The 20,000-nt window shown below is 51.7% G+C and overlaps 1 protein-coding gene across 1 annotated transcript in view; it reads right to left on the bottom strand.

Annotated features, from left to right (window-relative positions):
* The window catches only part of phlpp2 (PH domain and leucine rich repeat protein phosphatase 2), a 41,721-nt gene that overhangs the window by 11,941 nt on the left and 9,780 nt on the right, over positions 1-20,000 (bottom strand). Inside the window, exons 4-9 of the mRNA XM_062549237.1 lie at positions 11,609-11,799; positions 10,744-10,869; positions 7,066-7,220; positions 3,900-4,046; positions 2,701-2,931; positions 1-45 (exon numbers count right to left, since the gene is read on the bottom strand). The exon at positions 1-45 is cut by the window's left edge and continues 158 nt beyond it. Coding sequence (XP_062405221.1) covers positions 1-45; positions 2,701-2,931; positions 3,900-4,046; positions 7,066-7,220; positions 10,744-10,869; positions 11,609-11,799 — 895 coding nt within the window. The remainder of the gene's footprint in view (positions 46-2,700; positions 2,932-3,899; positions 4,047-7,065; positions 7,221-10,743; positions 10,870-11,608; positions 11,800-20,000) is intronic.

The following is a 20,000-nucleotide window of genomic DNA, read 5'->3' as shown; positions in this document are numbered from 1 at the left end:
ACCGGCTCCAGCGTCTCGCTCTTCACACACCGCAGCCCGTTCAACCTGCCGATCGAGAAACACACACACACACACACACTGTTACGGTCAACTCCAATCCACTGACAAAGACTTTATTCTTTATCATTTAGACTTCATCATCACAGTCAACTGTTTGACCTACTGACCAATGTGGCATTGCAAAAGAAAGTCAGAGTCATGATTTAGGTATTGACCAAACAGAGCACTGTTTGAACAGGCACATTCTGGCTTAACACACTGACCACTGATACAGTAGCCACAGCACTTTTTGAAAGAGCCCCACTCAGGTTTCAGCTAACGATCTAAACACCACTTTTAAAAGGTGCTGTAAACCACGCTAGCATTTCCTGCTTTCCTGCAAACTCCCACAAAACTTGGCCTCTGCAGGAGTGCAGCCTCTCGTCACAGCGCTGTAAGCACACAACATAATTTACAGCCAGGAACATCACGCGTTGGTGCAAGGCTGGATTTAAAGTTCTGCTACTGATTACAGAAACACGGAGCATCCCAGGATATTTGTCAGGATGCCAAAACAAATTATTTAATAGTCCCACTTGAGTGGAATCTACTAGCCAAAACACTCACTTCAACCTGGGAAACAAACACTTATTAGCACTGTGATTTAAATGTAATTTACTGTAAAACACCTGATATTGCATTGCGTACTACGAACGATTCTGTTGACAAGAAAAAAAGAAAAGCCGATTAGCTTTCAACATGGAGGTCTGCAAGAGGGCCTGGTGTGGTGATGGGATTAAAGTCACACTGGTAGGCAAAATATGCCTAAGTCTACATCAACAGTCTTTTTTTAAAAAAGTCCGCACAGAGATTCCATCATTGTTGACCTCCCTACCGTAAAAGAACACAACAATGCACTTAAATGAAGGCAGACAGATGGCACCAGGCCAGTACATCTTGACTAGAACAAAACAACTCTGAGGACAGTTGAATGGACGAACGAGGTGACAGACAGACCGACAGACCGACAGGATAGCAACACACCAACGCAGTGCAGAATAAAGAGTGCACAGACACAGATGAATGACTCTGCCCACTTCATAGGCAGGGTAGAACAGTGGCTCCAGTGTTGACCCACTTGCCTGCGTCGTGGCGCTCAACGGCAGCTTTGTCTGCCTCTGCCTCGGCATTCTCAGCCTACGGAACCCGTGCGGTTCAGAACTCTCCATAAACTCTCTCCAACGCCACCTCAATCATCATCTGACACGCATCGCATTGCATCACATCGCTCATTGTTTGGGTCTGGGGGCCTCTGGGGCCTTTATTTGGAGGAGACGATGGGGGTGCTGTGGTATTGTGGTGGGACGTGGCGGTCAGGTCATACAAAGACCGGGGCTCTGGCTCTGTCTCTGGCTAGGCCGTCGTGGGGAAGGCTCGGTGGTTCTCCCCACCGTACCCGATCTCCTCCAGCTGCTCAAACACCAGCCGTAATCACGCCGGCGGGAAGCCTCAGAGGCGACGGTGAGCTCACCGTGAGCCCCTGGTGATGAGCGCCTTCGTGACACGCTGGTCTCTCTCTCTCTCTCTCTCTCTCTCTCTCTCTCTCTCTCTCTCTCTGCTCCATACGTGCTGAAGCATGTGGTGGAAACATCTGGTGCTTATGTAAGTGCTTCCTGGAATCATCTCAAAGCTGGCTGCTACCTTTAGGATCTGGAGTTCTGTGAACCTGAAGTACAAACGCCGCTGTAATCCTCCTAAGTACGGGGCCCCTAAATCTCTCCCTCACTCTTTAACTCCTCACTCACTCTGCTGTTCCAATGCACGCTCATGTTCAGTTCGACTTCCATTAGCCTAGCTAGCTCGCGCCAAGTCCCTGCCACCACCCAGCGGCCTTGGAACCGTCTAGACCAGCCTCTCTCTGTCTTTCTCTCCCCAGCCCTGTCCATCCCTGATGAAGTCCAGACGTGTTGTGGACGGAGACATCAGCGCTGGCTCGCGTTTACGAGGCGCTCTGCTGGTGTAATCCACTCCAGCTGTGGCACAGAACCCCAATAAATCCACAACCTAGTCTCCCAAAACAGAACAACCAGCTTACAAGGTGAAGAAAAGGGAGAGGGCAGAAGATCCAGAGAACAAAGGAATGGACAGAGAGAGAGAGAGAGAGAGAGAGAGAGAGAAAGAAAGAAAGACCCGATAAGCGATGGCTAAATCTCATTCCTCGGACGGAGGGCTGAGGAAGGCGAGGATTAAGAGGTTCATGAGACTCTGTCAGGAAGCTCACAGCCACGTCAGGGAGGGCTCTCAGAGAGAGAGAGAAAGAGAGAGAGAGAGAGAGAGAGAGAGAGAGAGAGAGAGAGAGAGAGAGAGAGAGAGAGAGAGAGAGAGAGAGAGAGAGAGAAAGAGAGAGAGAGAGAGAGAGCGAGCATGCATTTAGCCTCCAGTGAGCTGCCGGGCTCCCAACCGATCTCCTGATGGGCCCACTTATTACATTACCACCCTGGATTGAGTGCACATTATGCATGCAGAGACTGGCCAGAGTATTAACTGCAGGGCAGGAAACACAGTAAGAGGGGAAGTAAAAGGGTAACAAAGTGAGGGACTGAGAAATGAAGACTTGAAGAGAGAAAGAGAAAGAGAAAGAGAAAAACAAGGGAGGGTGGGGGGGTGAAGTGAGACCGAGACCGAGACCGAGACAGATGAAGTGTGTCCACTCAGGCCCACCGTAGGTCGATGCTCTTGAGGTGGCTCATCCTGGCCAGGGCGCTGAGCATCAGCGTCTCCACCTTGTTGCCGGCCATGGCCAGCCTGTCGACGGCGCTCAGCTTCTCCAGCACGGCGGGCACGTGGGGGAAGTCGTTGAAGGAGAGGCTCAGGCTGCCGAGCTGCGCCAGGCCACCCATCTCCTCCGGCAGGGAGCTCAGGTGATTGCCGTCCAGGGAGAGGGTCTGCAGGCTTGGAGAGCCAGGGAGGAAACACACACAGCGCAGCGTCAGCACAACACACACACAGGGCCGCATACAGCCATTTATCATACCGTTGAACCATCCACACATGAGAGTGCAGTACAGCAGCACATGTGAAATCCATTGGGCGGTGTTGTTGTCATGGTGGAGGCCCCTGCTGCTCGGATCCGACCCAACTGGGAGCGCTAACGCTGGGCTGTGCGCTAACGGGAGCGCTAACGCTGGGCTGTGTTTGAAGCTTGATTTCACCTGACTGCTTGACAAAAACAGCTGACCTTTTTTAGCATTTGCATTTCAGTGGCTAAATTAGACAGCGTGTGCAGAAAGAGCCCGAAAGGGGGGGATGTGAGGTGAGGGGCCCTTGCCTGGAATGAATGAATAAATAAATAAATAAATAAGTATATACTAGGCGGTAGCTGGAGCGGGCGAGAGTCTGGCGAAATCCAGACGACTCTGCGGCATAAAATGTCCCCTCATCAGTAGGCAAATTAAGTCATTATTCAACACCGTTATCATCTCCATTATCATACGCTGGCATTTCCCATCGCGCACAGGGAGAGAGCACTGCTCCGGGCCCGTCTTGTGACAGAGAGCGGCGCTCCTAACAAGACCAAGAAGAGCGGAAAAGTGGGAAATCAAACATGCTCAAATGTGGGGAAGGAGGGAGGGAGGGAGGGAGGGAGGGAGGGAGAGGGGGAGAGGGGGGCCGATACCTGAGAGGACTCAACTCACCTTAGCCTTTGGCTGGCCTCGCTTTTCTGTTCTACTAATGACTGTCCTTGAAGCAGCCAGCATATACCTCTCTCCTTGGATCTTGCACACGCGTCTGAGTGTTTAAACTGCACTGTGCTGAAGTGATGCGTGACTTTCCCCCAGGGCCTACTAAAGTGGGGCTGTGGTGTATGTTCCATAGTGCGTGTGTGTGTGTGTGTGTGTGTGTGTGTGTGTGTCTCACACCTCTGGAGGTTGCTGATGCGCTCGGGCACCGTGTGTAGGCCGTTGCAGGACAGGTTGAGCTCGGTCAGGGTCAGGATCTCACACACGGACTCGGGGAACACGCCCAGACGGTTGTGCGAGAGATTGAGGCTCTTGAGCTGGGAAAATCTGTGGGAAAGCAAAACACAAAGAACGTACAGGTGACATATTGACCGGGTGGTAAAAAACAGCTTGCGCTTCCTCTTTTCTGACACACACACACACACACACACACGGGGGGAGGACACACATTATAAACGCTGGCGGTCTCTCTCAGGTAACTCGTCTCGGGGCAAATGTGCGTTGGCATGCGCCCGTGTTCTCAGTAATTGGTCCGGTGGCTCCGGCGACCTCGTTACAATGGGCTGCTGACATTTTCACAGTCCTCTTCACGGATGGGTGACTAGCGCTGCCTCAGACTAGCGAACCAAGACCCCGAGCAGCCCACACACACACACACACACACACACACACACACACACACACACACACACACACACACACACACACAGACACAGACACAGACACACACACACACACACACACACACACACACACACAGCCCTACATGATCCAACTGACACCTACACATAATCTCTCACCAAACTGGTGATGTACACAGCGTTTCATTCTGTACAAAGTCTGCAGCCAGCAGCTACACGCCAGGATAGGCCAGAGTCTAGAGCCTGAGAACCTGGCCAAGCAATCGGTACACAGACACACACACACACACACACACACACCTCACACACACACACACACGCACGCACACACACACACACACACACACACACACACACACACACACACACACACACACACACACACACACATAGCCCCTTTCCTCTGCACCATCTCTGTGGCTCGCTTGTGGCCGAGGGCTGGGTAAGTGCATGGTAATGAGTGTAGCCATGCAGAAGAAATGAGCGGTAATGGCCGCCCTCCTCCCTCCACACACACACACACACACATACATACATTCACACACACACACACACACACACACACACACATACATTCACACACACACACACACACACACACACACACACACACACAGGCGCACACACACACACACACACACACCACCCCCCACCTTCCCCCTGTCAGCCTGTCCACCGCCCCTCTCCCTAGCATCCTGTCAGCCATGGAGGTGGCTGGCCAGCCTGAGCCTGAGTCACAGCATATGTTTGAGTTCAGAGCGTATCCTCCCCTGCCTCTCCCAGGCACTCCGGCCCGCACCACCACCCAGCTCCACCCAGCTCCACCCCACACCACCCCCCTCCTCAGCAGACCACAGCGCCTACGACAGGGGCTTACTAAAATATACTGCCAGGGTGGAGGGAGCGAGAGACAGACAGACAGAGTACGGAGGGAGGGAGGGAGAGAAAGAGAGAGAGCTGACGTGAGAGAGGTAGAGAAAACAATATAGGGAGAGCATGAGAGAGAGAGAGACAGACACACAGAAAAAATGAGGTTGACAGTTGCGGAGAGGAAGAGAGAGCGAGTGAAAAACTGAGGGAGAAGGGGATGGATGGGGCAGAGAGAGAATGCACTGAGAAGGAGAGAAAGATGACAAAAGAGAGCCACAGGGAAATGGAGAAGGATGGGAGGGAGCAGAGAGGGAGAGAGAGGGAGAGAGAGGGAGAGAGAGAGAGGGAGAGAGAGAGAGAGAGAGAGAGAGAGAGAGAGAGAGAGAGGGCCAGGCGGAAGGGGAGAGTGAGAGCAGGCGAGGTGTAACGATGTGTAAAATCACTCCGTGTCTGTCAGAAGGAGTTCCTCACTCTCACTCGTGTGCCCTCTGCTCAGCCCCCCTCTCTCTCTCTCTCTCTCCTCTATCTCTTCTCCTCTATCTCTCCTCCTCTCTCTCCCTTTCTGTCTCACTCCTCTGTCTCCTCCTCTCCCTGTCTCCCTCCCTCCCGCTCTCACTCCTCTACCTCTCCCTCCCTTTCTCTCTCACTCCTCTTTCTCTCCTCCTCTCTCCCTCCTCCATCTCTCCTCCTCTCTCTACCTCCATCTCTCCCTCCCTCTCTCCATCCCACTCACACACATACAAATAACCCACTTACAGCTCGGCCTGGCTCTAATGACGGCCTGGCAACAATAACACGCCGCGGCTAGTTGATGATTAACATTTAATAGCGTCGTCTCTTGTGCGAATGCCCACTTACGACTCGTTTTTAATAGGTCCTGTTAGCGTGCGGGCGTGGCGCTAAGTGTCTCTGCTGACCCACGGAGGAGGAGGACACTTGGGCCACTCTGCCCGGGTCTCCTCCATTAGGACAAACACACACACACACACACACACACTTCTGAGTGAGCGACCGCAGAAGGCTCCACCCAGAGCTCCGAAACATTAGGGCCGAATCTCGAAGCCCGAGCGAGCGCCTGTTGCCTCTTACGCAAGGTGCAGCCGAGCAAAACACTTTGCGTTTCCGACATCTTAATGTAGCAACGTACACAACATTACGCAAGGCGCAGAGCGTGTCTCTGTCGACGCATCCAGCGATGCGTGTCGCGGATGTGTGTCAAACTGTCAAAGCTTGTTTTGCTCGCAGTTTGGTCAGAGCCGGGGACCCGTACCCAATCAACAGGATGCTATTGTGTGCTTCAACCTCACGGCTCCGTTATGCGGCACACGCGCACACAGAACCGTGTATGAGCAAGATCCCCTGAGGGCTGCAGCTTTTTTCCTATTCATTTCCCCCTGCACCTTTGCAGATACACTCTACTGCAGAACACGTCCAAAAGAGGAGCTCTCGCTTCAATGACAGGCACATGTACTATATAGGTGTAAATATATTCCTCTTCCCAGGGTGTCTTACTTCATATGCGTGAGCAACACCGTAGATCTAATCAGCATAGTATCTAACACCTTGTGCAGCATCCTACAGAAGCCTGTCTATGGGGAACAGAGTAGATGATAGGGTGTAGTTGAGAGCCAAGTACAAACACTAGTGGATCAGCTCAATGCTCACACATGCCATGCTATAGCTATAGCTCATGCACCAGAAATGTAGCTTGTTCCCAGACTTTGCACTTTACCCATGGTTTAAATTAGGACCATCTTTGCTTCTAACTCCCTGGACACCATCCACAGGGGCATGTAGATCCAGGCGGTGCTTGGGCCAGCGTGGGCTGCCCTTACCTGGTTAAGTTGAGCAGGCCGCCCGGCCCCTCCAGCCTCAGGAAGTTGTGCCGGAGGTTGAGGTGCGTGATGTCCTGGCTGTAGAACAGATACTCCGGCACCTCCTCCAGGCTGTAGCAAGACAGGTCAACCAGGCTAATGGTCTGAGACACCACCTGGAGGATGGAGGAAGACACACACACACACACACACACACACACACACACACACACACACACACACACACACAATGACTTGGGATTAATAGGTGAGCAACAAACATTTGAGGTCATGTTATTCTCTGTCTGTGTCCATTTGGTGGACTGAAATGGGCCAAGATGAGTCAATGATTCTCGGGGACTTTTCCAGGAAAGGCTCCATGTGTCTTTACTGCTCATAAATGCCCAGTCATTCACACATGAGTAAGAGTGGCAGGAGTGAAACAGAAGCTGTTGATGTCCATGCAATCATCAGCCAGGGGTCCAGACTACAGGCCATGTGAGGACCCTGTGATCTGCACTCAGTCAAAAGAGGCTGACGAGCCCTCTTTTCATTAGAAACATGCACACGTGTGTGTGTGTGTGTGTGTGTGTGTGTGTGTGTGTGTGTATGTAAGTGAGTGTGTGTGTGTGTGTGTGTGTGTGTGTGTGTGTCCATATCTGCAGGTCTCATTTCCATTTACTGTGGAAGAGTCAAGACAATGATTTCCAGCGTGTTTCTCCCGAAGTTTCCGTTCAAGGTTTACCGGATGCTCTTGTATTTGTCAAGACCTGCACCTCCCTCCCCCCCCATCCCCCTCCATCCCTCTCCTACTTCGGTGATGATTTCTACATGAAGACATCTACAGCAAATACACCTCCAGCTGGCCAGGAAGGCAGCAATTTCTCGGCGGCTGGAGCAGTGACATCAGCTCTGCTGAGATTATCTGGGAGAACACAGCCGTTTACGGAGGCAGACTCCGGCAGCTCGCTGAGGCGTGCGGCTTGCTGTTGCATCACCGCCTCTCTGGCCCGCGCGCGCGCCGCGCCTGAGCCTGAGCCTCGGTGGCGCTCTGTGAACACTGTACGGCTTTGAAGTCGGCCCGGCGAGGAGGCGGGAACCGAGGCCGCAATTCACACAAGCGCGCAGTTGTTTTTCTTCCACAAGCAAGAAAGACTGACCAAGAGATAAGAGGAAGGGAGAGAGAGAGAGAGAGGGGAGTGAAAGAGAATCAGAGAGAGAGAGAGAGAGAGGGGAGAGAGAGAGAGGGAGAGGGAGAGAGAGACTACCGGTAAGAGGGCGAAAATGAATTTTTTGTTAAGAGACAGAAGGTGGGGATGAAAGAGAGGGAAAATAGGAGAAAAATGGAGAGAAAAAGAGAGAGGCAGGTAGACAAATAGAAAAGAGTCAAGAGATATGTAGTAATGGGATAGAGAGGGAAAGAGAGGGGGGAGAGAGAGAGGGAGGGAGAGAGAGGGGGATGGAGAGAGAGGGCAAGACTGCAGGGAAGCAATGAGTGCTGCGTGCCTTGTGTCTGAGGGAGTAAGGGGATAGAGAGAGAGAGAGAGAGAGGGAGAGAGAGAGGGAGGCAGAGAGAGGGAGAAAGAGAGAGAGGGAGAGAGGGAGGCAGAGAGAGGGAGGCAGAGAGAGAGAGGGAGAGAGAGGGAGAGAGGGAGAAAGAGAGAGGGGGGCAGAGAGAGAGGAGGGAGACTGCAGGGTAGCTGAGAGTGCTGTGTGTCTGGGCGTGGACAGGCTGAGCTGCAGTCAGACGGCTTCATCACACACTCACTCAGTCCTCCTCCACAGCTCACAGCACACCAGCGGCCACAGCCATCCTAATCAAAGACACACACACACACACACACACACACACACACACACACACACACACACACACACACACACACACACACACACACACACACACACACACACACACTTGTGCCCACACACTTTTGACTGCTTTAAACATGCTTTAATGCCTATATTCCGCTGCATCTATATTTTGTGATGAAGCAGTTCAGGGCAGATTCCCCAACTTCACACCATGCAAGTGTTACCATAATCCAAACTAGCAATCCAAAATGAGAGCTCCGCGTGTGTTGTTTATTTCCAAATATACATTGCTACGCCTTGCAAAGTAACGCGTGAGTAAGGCATGTTCCCAGGGCCTGATATTACACCACATTAACACTTCTCCTTTTCAAAGCAGAAACCTCTCTGTGCTGCTGGAAGCTGAAGTGACCTGCAGAAGGCCCTTTGCTGGCCGAATGAACCTCCCAGCGCAGCAGAGGCAGAGGCCCAGCCTACAATTACAAAGGGCTCAATTCCACATACACACACACACACACACACACACACACACACACACACACACACACACACACACACACACACACACACACACACACACACACACACACACACACACACACACACACACACACACACACACACACACACACACACACACACACACACACACACACACACCCCTTCCACCATGCACAGAGGATGCAAAAACACCCACCCATGAGCAGAATTGAAAGAGAAGGGCACATGATTCATGCATGATGGACTGGCATGTGCCCCCCCCACACACACACGCACACATCCCTCTCCTCAACCCCTCTGTCTCTCCAGATAACCTTTCTCCTGTTGACGGTGTAGCAGTAGCAGTGTCCCCCTCCCTGATGCCCTCCCTCCCTCCCCATCTCTGGAGCTCCTTCCTCTTCCTCTTCCTCCAGCTCGTCTGGGGCAGCGGCTCTCTCCACTCTGTCTGCCCAGCTCCTGACTCACCAGCCTGGGCATGATAATTGGCTCTTCAGTGCCTGTGCTCTCCTGGGTCTCTCTCCCTCTCTCCCTTTATCTCTCTCTCTCTCTCTCTCTCTCTCTCTCTCTCTCCCTTTCTCTTTCTCTCTCTCTCTCCCTTTCTCTTTCTCTCTTTCTCTCTCTCTTTCTCTCCCTTTCTTTTTCTTTCTCTCTCATGCCTCAGCTGAGGCATTCACAGGCATTCAGAGCTCGTTAGGGCGGAGAGGAGGAGGTGAAGGAGAGGGGGAAAGGGAGGGATGGAGAGAGGGATGGAGGGGTGGAGAGAGGGAGGGATGGAGGGGAATGTAATTCATTACCCAATCAGAGACACAAGAACATGACTAGAACAGAGTGGACGTGGAGAGGCAAAGAGGGAAGATAAGCCATTAGTCGCCTCTCTCTCTCTCTCTCTCTCTCTCTCTCCCTCCCTCTCTCCCTATCTTTCTCAATCAATGTGCAAGACAATCACCCACCCACGTACACACACCCCCACACACACATTCTCGCTCGCACACCCACACCCACACACTCTCTCTCTGTCAGTGTAAGAAAGCACTTCCCAAACTTCAGGTGAAACAGCTGTTAAACCAAAGCTGTCCTCTGTAGGTGGTCCAATCCTGGACAACACAAGCAATCAACAAACCGCCCCCAGTCTCTGCTCCTCTACCTCCCACTCCCTCCCTCTCTCTTTCTACTCCTCCTCTCCCTCCCTCTATCTTTCTCCTCCTCTCCCTCCCTTTCTCTTTCTCTTCCTCTCCCTCCCTCCCCCCATCTTCTGGAGATCTGACTACATGGCCAGCCTTCCTGGTCGGACTTTATTTCCCCTAATGAGATAAGATAAGATGGGGGTGAGAGGTGAGTGGGTGTTGGCGCGGGCAGCCTGGCGTGTGGGCGTGTGGGCGGACCAACCTTCGATGCCTGCCGATGCCACCGCTGGTAGTCTGCCAACGTGTCGAAGTTCACAAAGTAGGTCTGTGCCTGTGGCCCCGCCGAGCTGAACATCAGACAGTGCTGTCGTCTTTTCACCTCCTCCACCTGAACACACACACACGTACACACACATGTACACACATGCACACACACACACACACACACAGACACAGACACAGACACAGACACAGACACAGACACACACACACACACACACACACACACACACACACGCACACACACACACACGGCACAAGGTTGGTTGAAATGACACTGGAAGTTCAAGTGGCTCAAAACAAGAATAAAGGATTCAAAGGTTGAACATCAACTTGTGCAATGGATAGATTTCATTCATTATACATGAATTCTACTGTAGGTTACTAATGTGTATGCCATTAAATGTAAGTGTTACATTTCTGTTCTAGTCTGGCGTGTTGTGTGCAAAACATGTTTATGATGGATCTTCATATTTGTGAGATCTTGCCCCAGTGTGTGTCTGTGTGTCTTGCTGAAGCGTGCGCTTTCTTATCCACTCTCTTCTGTTGCCATGTGTTTGCGCATGTTGTGTGTGTGTGTGTGTGCAAGTATTTGTGTTTGTGTGTGTGTGTGTGTGTGTGTGTGTGTGACTACACATGAGTGTTCTCGTCTGCAGCTGTGTTGTTGTATCTGCTCTGGACCCGGGGAGGCTCTGACCCCTCGTGTGAGTAGTGGATGGAGAACAGAGAGAAGAGAGGAACCCCCCGTGCACCCATCCACCCACCCATCCACCCACGTCCCCCACCCCTCCACCCTCCACCCATCCACCCTCGTCCCCAGCCCACACGTGACCCCCACCCCCCCTCACCTTGCCCCCCACCAGGGGGAGGATGTGCATCTTGCCGGTGAGGGAGTCTTTGACGGAGGCCACGATGAGGCAGGTGCCGCACAGGATGACCTGCCGCTCGGCCCACTTGTGCAGCTGCGTCTTGCCCTTGCGCACGTTGAACACCCCCTTCAGCAGCGTCCGCTCCTGCTGGTCCGCGTTCACCGGACGCTCTGAGGGGGGTGGACAGATGTGTGGACACACACACACACACACACACACAAACAGACACACAAACACACACACACACAAACAGTACAACAGTTTGGTCAGAAAGTAAATCAAGCTGCAAGCTGCACATGCGTACAGTACACACACACTAGGGCCAGCAACTAATGATTATTTTCACAGTCGATTAATCTGTTGATTATTTTCTCGATTACTGAACTGATAACTGATTAGTTGTTTGATAAAATACACTGGAAAAAAAGTTTATCATCTGTTTCCCAAATGTTGCTCATAATAAGCCCAAGATCATGTCCTCAAATGCCCCGTTCTAAAGCTGGAAATATTCAAGTTTAAGATAAGCTTTATTTGAAGCTATAACCAGAGAATTTTGAAGCATTTTCCTTACAAATGGCACAAACTGACTAACTGATTACCAAAATAGTTGCTGATTAATTTCAGAGATGACAATTTATCACATAAACAATTAATGTTGCAGTCCTAACACACACACACAAAACAAAGGCATACACATACAGTATAGTGTACACACACAAAACAAAGAAACACACATACAGTATACTGTATGAGCCAAGAGATAAAGCAGGGTATTGACTGTTGATACACACAAAGTACACTAAGTACAGTCAATGAGACATAGCATTGAAACTATTGACTCCTACATTAAGGTGTATGGTTTACAAAACCACTTAGACACACACACACACACACACACACATCCACCCCAGGATAGGCATACAACATTTAGACCCACATATGCTTACACAAAGTGATCTGGAAACAAAAAACCTCCCCCATGGGGTGAGGGACACGATTTGAATAGAATGTGTACACACTCACACTCACACGCACACACACACATACTAACACTCACACGCACACAGACACACAGACACACACACACACACACAAGCTAATTAATACCATATGCAGTGTGCACCAGGGGCTTGCTCAGTAGGGGAGGAGGAGGGCTATACACAGCCTGCCAGCAAATGATGTCACCTGCACTGGTCAGCTCACGGTGACACAAACCCTTTGCGCTGTCATCAAGGTCTGTGCGTGGGTGTATGTGTGTGTGCATGTGTGTGTGTGTGTGTGTGTGTGTGTGTGTCTGTCAGGAAGTGTACGCGTGCCTGTGTGTGTGCCTGATGTGTGTAATCAAATACAGGTCAGTCGGGTTCGAGCAGCCTAAGAAAAGGATGGCCGATCTTCAACTGGCCAGCGAGTGATAACATCATGAGCACCTCATAGGCCCCCACACCCCCATCTCTTAATCTCGCCGCACAAAGCAGTCGGGGCGCACACACACACACACACACACACACACACACACACACACACACACACACAAACACACACACACACACACACACACACACACACGTATACACACACACACACACACACACACATAGTCGGGGCAAATCTGCTGCTCCCAGAGCCTGCTCGCTGCACAGCCACATCCAGAGCGGATCGCTCCCTTGGACAGGGTTTTACTGCCTGCTTACATCATGCCCCTTGTGTGTGTGACAACATTGTTAGGCGGGTTCAGCCTCTAGCCAGAGATGCGTGCGTCTGAGTGTGTCTGTCTGACATGCCTGTTTTATCAGAACAACATCGAAAGGAGCACAAGAGTGCTCTCAGTGCAGTTTTTTTCTCCGTTGACCGTTACGGCCCCCAAAGTCCATCACCAGGGCATCCAAAGGCTCCGGGAGGGTTGAGAACGATGCGCAGTATTGGCTGACAGGAGGTCAGTCGGGGTCACTTAAAGACCAGCTTAGCCAATAGCCATGCTGCTCTGATTGTGTTCAAGAGGGAAGTGCTCGGAGAGAAGTGCTAAATCTTTTATGTTTGTGAACAGGCACTTCCTCCTAATCCCCTGCTCAAGCACTGAAGTAAATATCAGACGCTGAATCACACAGAGAAACTCCAAAAGTATCTCAGTATAATCTCACTCCCCCAAACACACACCTATATACACGCTCTCTCTCACACACTCACACACACACACACGTTGCGCAGGGGTGGAGTGAGATTTGGACTCTCTCCAGCGATGGCCTAACCCAGATGCATCAGTCATGGTGAGGAATGAGCCCGGGCTTTTGTCACATTAAACTCCCCTCTTTCAATCTAATTATGTTTGGAGCTTCAGCTGGGACTCTGAAGGACACATCAAACAGGGGGGGCGCCCGCGCCAACACCCAAAGTACACTCAGGTTAATTGCCAGCCTTAGAAGCACAAAGGACGCTCAGTTGCACACACAGACAGACACACACACACACACACACACAGACAGACACACACACACACACACAACTTTCATTTCTCTCCTATGGTGAATTTCATCTCATAAGACATGTGGTGTGATATGGCTCTTGTTAATAGCTCATGTCAGACTCCCAGGAGCTGACATATCGACCGTCTGCGATCTGCTCTCCCGACTCGGACTCAGGGAGGGTGGTGGGGTGGGTGAGGGTTGTGGGGGTGCGTGACGGGTGGATGAGAGGCGTGTGAGGGGGGGGGGGGGGGGGGGGGGGGGTTGGTGAGAAGGTGCCAGGCGGCCGTTTGTCTCTCGCACGCCACGGCTGTCTGAGGGCACCAGCACGCGGAGCCTCTCTGTGACAGAGGAGCTGGAGAGCGATGAAGAGGGATGGCTGACCCGCCGGCCTCTGGTGCGCATTCAAGAGGATCTCACGGCCCCACTGCTGCCCAGCTACGGCTCCACCGTTTTTCCACTGTGAGGGCATGTGTGACTGTGGGACTGTGTGTGTGACAGTGTGTGTGTGTGTGTGTGTGTGTGTGTGTGCTAGACTGTGTGAGGGCTAACGACATGCAGTACCAAAGACAAGGCCTCAGGGCAGTACAGGGAGACTGGACAGCCTACTAGGCTACATGATAATACAGCCATTGTCATGAATCAGTAACCATCAGACAGTCACAATGCCGGACAGACATGTAGAATGGAAAATCATTGTCTTTCAGCACAGCATAGAGAGATGAACACATCTATGAGGAAAACAAAACTTCTCCCTTAAAGAGTTTTTCCTTTTCCCTTTTTTTTTATAGTCAGACCCTGGATTTCATGGGAACAATACAGCAATGACTAAAAGGAATAATCCTTATCATCACCCTCTTTGGCATAAAGCTCAAAGACAACCTTCAAAAGCTTTTCAGCAAAAGACAGAGGCACTGTGTCCGTTATCACCAACTCTTTTTGAAATGGATTTAACAGGAAAAAATATGTTTTTAAGAAATGTGTAAGCTCTTCAGCCATTCAAACACTAGTGGCAGCACTAGACGTGCGTATTCCCTGAGCTCGGAGCACGCAGGAGCTGCGGAAGAGAATCAAGGACAACAGCCTTTTACTTTTCAGCTATTTATACACACACCAGTTACGCAGCACGCACACACACAAAAAAGAGAGTCCTTCAAATCAAATTTACGTCCTTGACCTTTTTTCACTATCCTGAAGGATGTCAACAAGCATTTCTAAATTGGACATCCCCCTGGACGGCCCAGTCTGAGTAAAGAGGAGGAGGGGAGGGTTGGGCTGTGCCAGGCTGACGGAGAGATGAAGTAATTGCTGTAACTCAGCAGAGGAAGCCCCTTGGGCCAGGATGGAGAGCCCTCTGCCTTGGAGATACTGCCAACCGATTGGGCATTGATCTTTAGACCTGTGCCAAAGAAACCCCACATTCATTCATGTATTTGGTCAATGGCGGTTGTTTGCTACAAGTAGTTGCTTTATCTGTGACATAAACATGGCTGGCCACACACACATGCAGGTGAGGTGAGGCCAAAACGTGAGGCCAAAGAACTCAGCCAAAGGAATGACCCTTTGTTTACTTTTTTAAGGTATTAGCCATTAGCTAACTTAAACGTGCCCATAAATATAAAAAACTAAATATCTTTGGCCACTGCTCAATAAATAAGCATGAGTTGCCAGGCCCATAACAAGCCAATCACCGGATGATTTATAGGAGCCACTCCTTTCACAGCACTAGCGTCCACAGCCCCCGGCAGCGGCACCCTTCCAGAGAGTTCTGGAACACAGGTGCTGCTGCCGGCCCAGTTCTACAGTAACCGAGCAGGGCTCTCAGAGTGACACAGACGGCGGCTACGGTGACACAGCGTTTAGGGTGACACCGCCGGCATCTGCTCGAGTGTCTGGCACTGCGGCGGCAGGGGCCCGGATGTGAGGTGAGCAGGACCAGGACCGGGCCCTGCAGCCACAGCTAGAGAGGGCGAGGGGGAGGGAGGGAGAGAGAGAGAGAGAGAGAGAGAGAGAGAGAGAGGGGCTAAAAGAGGGACAGAGAGAGAGAGGGAAGGCTGAGAGAGGGACAGAGAGAAAGAAAGAGAGAGAGAGAGAGAGAGAGAGAGAGAGAGAGAGAGAGAGAGAGAGAGAGAGAGAGAGAGAGAGAGAGAGAGAGAGAGAGAGAGGGCATGTCTAATTGGGTTCCCGGCTGGCACGGCCACCCGGACTTCCGCTACTGAGAGCCTGCCAAAACCGCAACGACAAGTGACGGATCACAGGATCTCCTCGCTGACCTCCCTCCCTCCCTCCCTTTCTCTTCCTCTCCCCTCTCCTTCCCCCATACCGCAAACTCTCTCTCTCTCTCTCTTCTCCCTCCCTCCCTCCTTCCACGGTTCAGCTCAGCCCTAGTGTGCTGGTGACAGCAGAGCTTGGCTGGGTGACCGAGGTGAGGTCTTACTTAGAGGGCCACTGCTCCATGACGGCGTTAATCAGACTGGAAATGAGCTGAATGAAAACGAAAGGCTTTTCACCCCCACAAACAAGGACTGTGTGCTCTGGCTGTGGAGAGAGGAACACTTGAGTGTGAATTTGAATCATGTTACTAAATATAGGGGTACTTCAGCAGAAACATGCTGAGATTGTGTGAAAGTGACGTGTTGCGTTGTGTGTCCCTCTCGTGTGGACACTAGCTCTGTGACTAAACAAACAGTGGACAAATTGCAAGGAGCAGCATTTCATTTGGCAGTGCAGTCGCAGGGTTCATTAGGGCCAAATGACACTTTGCTATCGGAGACATCCTCACCAGAGCCTGGTGGAGCAGGAGATGCCTACAGTAGTCATCGTCCAGGCACTGTGCTAAGCGAAGAGACTGCGTCATTTTCTCCGGCTATAACTTCATGAAGCTGAGCAAATGCTTTTTTTCCCCTTTCTCTGGTCTACTCTCCATACAAGTCCTCAGAAAAGAGGGAGCAACAGAGGCACTGAAGAAAAGCATAGAGGGCCCTCTTTAAAAAAAACCAACACTTTCATATTTTCTTTCTCCTATGGAATTTGAAGTCCTCCCGAGTCCAAACGGATCTTCTTTTAGCAGCTGGCTCTCCGCTGGCTCCAGACGGCCGATGCCCTGAGATGATTTGACTCCCATGGGGAGCAGCCTGACTGGAGACTCCTCAGGATTGACAGTAATGAATAGCGGAGCATGTTTGAACTGGGTGAGATTGCCGAGATTAGGCCGGATGCTCAGGGGAGAGTGGACATGGGTGGGGGGGGGGGGTACAGTCTCAACTTCCAGACCAGGGCTCAGAGCAGCTTGCCATTTCAGCAATAATAAACACATTATATAAAGACCCCCTTCAGTGACATACTCATCAGCCCTTCATAAGCCATGGCTGCTTTTGAGGCAATCCAATCAAGCTTCAAACGAGCCCCGATTTCCTGTCACGGGTCAGAACAGACGGCTCTAAGACCCCCCCTGACCCCTGCGGAATGATCAGGGCACAGCCGAGGAGCTCAATTCCAGCACTTTTTAGTTCCCTGGCACCACATGTTTCCACAGTCATGGCTCTCAGAACCCCCCCCTCTCCTCCCTCCTCCCTCCCCCCTGCTCATCAGCTTGCTCTGCTGGCGCATGACTGTGGCTCATAAGTCGCGGGTTAGCATTGCTAATGCTAAAACAACAAAAGGCAAACGAGGACGGGCGGCAGAGAGGATTTGAAGAGAGTCTGGTGGTGAGTCTGCAGCTGCATAATTCACATGGGACTCGAGTCACACACACACACACACACACACACACACACACACACACACACACACACACACACACACACACACATAAACCTCTGACCAGTGGTCTTCCCTCTATTCTTCTCAACCTCCCATCTCCTGCAGGATCTGACCCCACCAACGCACCACCCAACCCCACCTCAGCCCACTCTATTGTGCTCTCCATGATGCAGCGGCGGGGCCACGCCTTGCATTAGCATCCAGCCGTCTCTCTCTCTCCCCTGGTCCCCCTGCTCAGAGCTGCGCCACTGCTCCAGCACTGCACTCTTTATTTAGTTGTCATCTTCTTCTGTGATAAGCTGGCTGCTGGCAGATCAATAACTCATTAGGAGACTAAACCCTGGCCTGGGATGATTTATTTCACTCAGAGTGCAGGGCTGCTGTGGCTCCGGATGGATTCAGAGTGTGTGTGTGTGTGTGTGTGTGTGTATGTGTGTGTATGAGTATGTGTGTGTGTGTGGGACTATGTATTGGGGAAGATGGGGAAAAATGTGTGTGTAAGGTGACATGCAGGTAAATGCGAGGGGAATGTGAATATGCTTTGGCAAGAGCGTTAAAATACAAGCCTGTGGGTGTTGATATATAGTATGTGTGTGAGTAGTCATGTGTGTATAAGAATGTGTGTGTGTGTGTATGAGACAGAGAGAGTGTGTGCGTGCATTTGTGTGTGAGGGAGAGAATGTGTGTGTGTGTGTGTGTGTGTGTGTGTGTGTGTGTGTGTGTGTTTGTGGTGCACGTACAGCGGGGGTCCGGTCCCGAGTTCCAGAGGAACACCCAGCCAGGGTTGTGTGGAGGCGGGCCAGCAGCACGGCACTGCTCCGCTCTGTGGGGCCCCGTGGAGCGGCAGCTGCACCGACTGACCCCTGGTCCCCCGGCCCTGGAGCTGTGTGCGTGTGTGTGTGTGTGTGTGTGTGTGTGTGTGTGTGCGCGACTGTGTTTTCTTAAAGAGCCTCACTTTATTAAGTCAGCATTTATTAAGGTTCTCTAGCCGCATGTTTGCTCTCCTCTAATCCTCACGCCATGGCTCTCTCTCTCCCTCTCTCCTTCTCTCTCTCCCCCTCTCTCTCTCTCTCTCTCTCTCTCCATATATCTCTCAGCAAGGGGCAGGGCTGGACTCAGATTTACAAATTTGTTTGGAGTGAAAACACTGAGGCGTAACTGCTTTAATGAACTGCACAACAACATCAACTTTGAAGTTTTCTTTCTTTTTTTTGAATGGCGTTCTTTGTAAGCAACTTGCAACGTAAAAACACAAGCCATCTGAATACTGGTAAAGGAAGCCTTCAGCATTTAAATTGAGATCATGACCTGCATTATTAGGAGCTAACAATGTACTGCAGCAGGTAATGGCTCTCGTCATCTGAAGATTATGGTTGCTATAGGAGACATCCAGTTCATTCAGTCATTCCAAGCCTATAGGGAGATCCTGTTATACTTAGCAGTGCAGAGGAGTTTAACACTGACGAGCCCCATGGGCAGGCCAGGCTACAGATGTCTTACACGACATTATGGGATAGATTTCAGTGCGGTCAAGTCGCCTCTGGAGAGTCAGTGTCCTGTCGCTGCGCTGTGTCCAGGCACTGGCTATCGCTTCCCGCCATCTCGCGGAGGCCCTGTCCAGATGCCAGGGGGGTGCCAGGAGTTGGCTGCGGTGTTCGCTTCTCTCTGGCCCTCCCGCTTTCCCACGAGCGGACAAAGCCGAGGGGGAAATCTCCCAAGCCCTGGCCAGCTCCAGGGGCCATCGGGCAGCCAGGCTCCCACTGGGGAGAGGACGGGAGGGGAGGGGAGAGGCCGGAGGAGGGGAGGGGGGGGGCGGCTGTCCCGGTGCCCAGTGAGCAAAGCGAACAGAGCAGAGCACTGCTCCCGATGACTGGAAATGAGCGAGCTGGACAGGCCGTGCCGTACTGTGCTGGACAGAGAAAGAAAGGCCATCGGGGAAGAACAGAGACTGCCACGCAACTGCCACCGCCACCGCCACCACCACCACCTCCACCACCACCTCCCACAGGGACAGCAGAGGGTGTGCGTGACGAGCGTTTTCACACCGCCCCTCCCAGTGAGATCACACTGACTGCCCCACACGCACGTGTTTGAGGGTGAGACTAGACTCAATATGTTTGTGTAAACGAGAATCAAAAGTGTACAAGTTC

This window comes from Sardina pilchardus, chromosome 11 (genome assembly GCF_963854185.1).
Source record: "Sardina pilchardus chromosome 11, fSarPil1.1, whole genome shotgun sequence".
Lineage (NCBI taxonomy): Eukaryota > Metazoa > Chordata > Actinopteri > Clupeiformes > Clupeidae > Sardina > Sardina pilchardus.
This window is presented reverse-complemented; position numbering and strand designations above follow the sequence as displayed.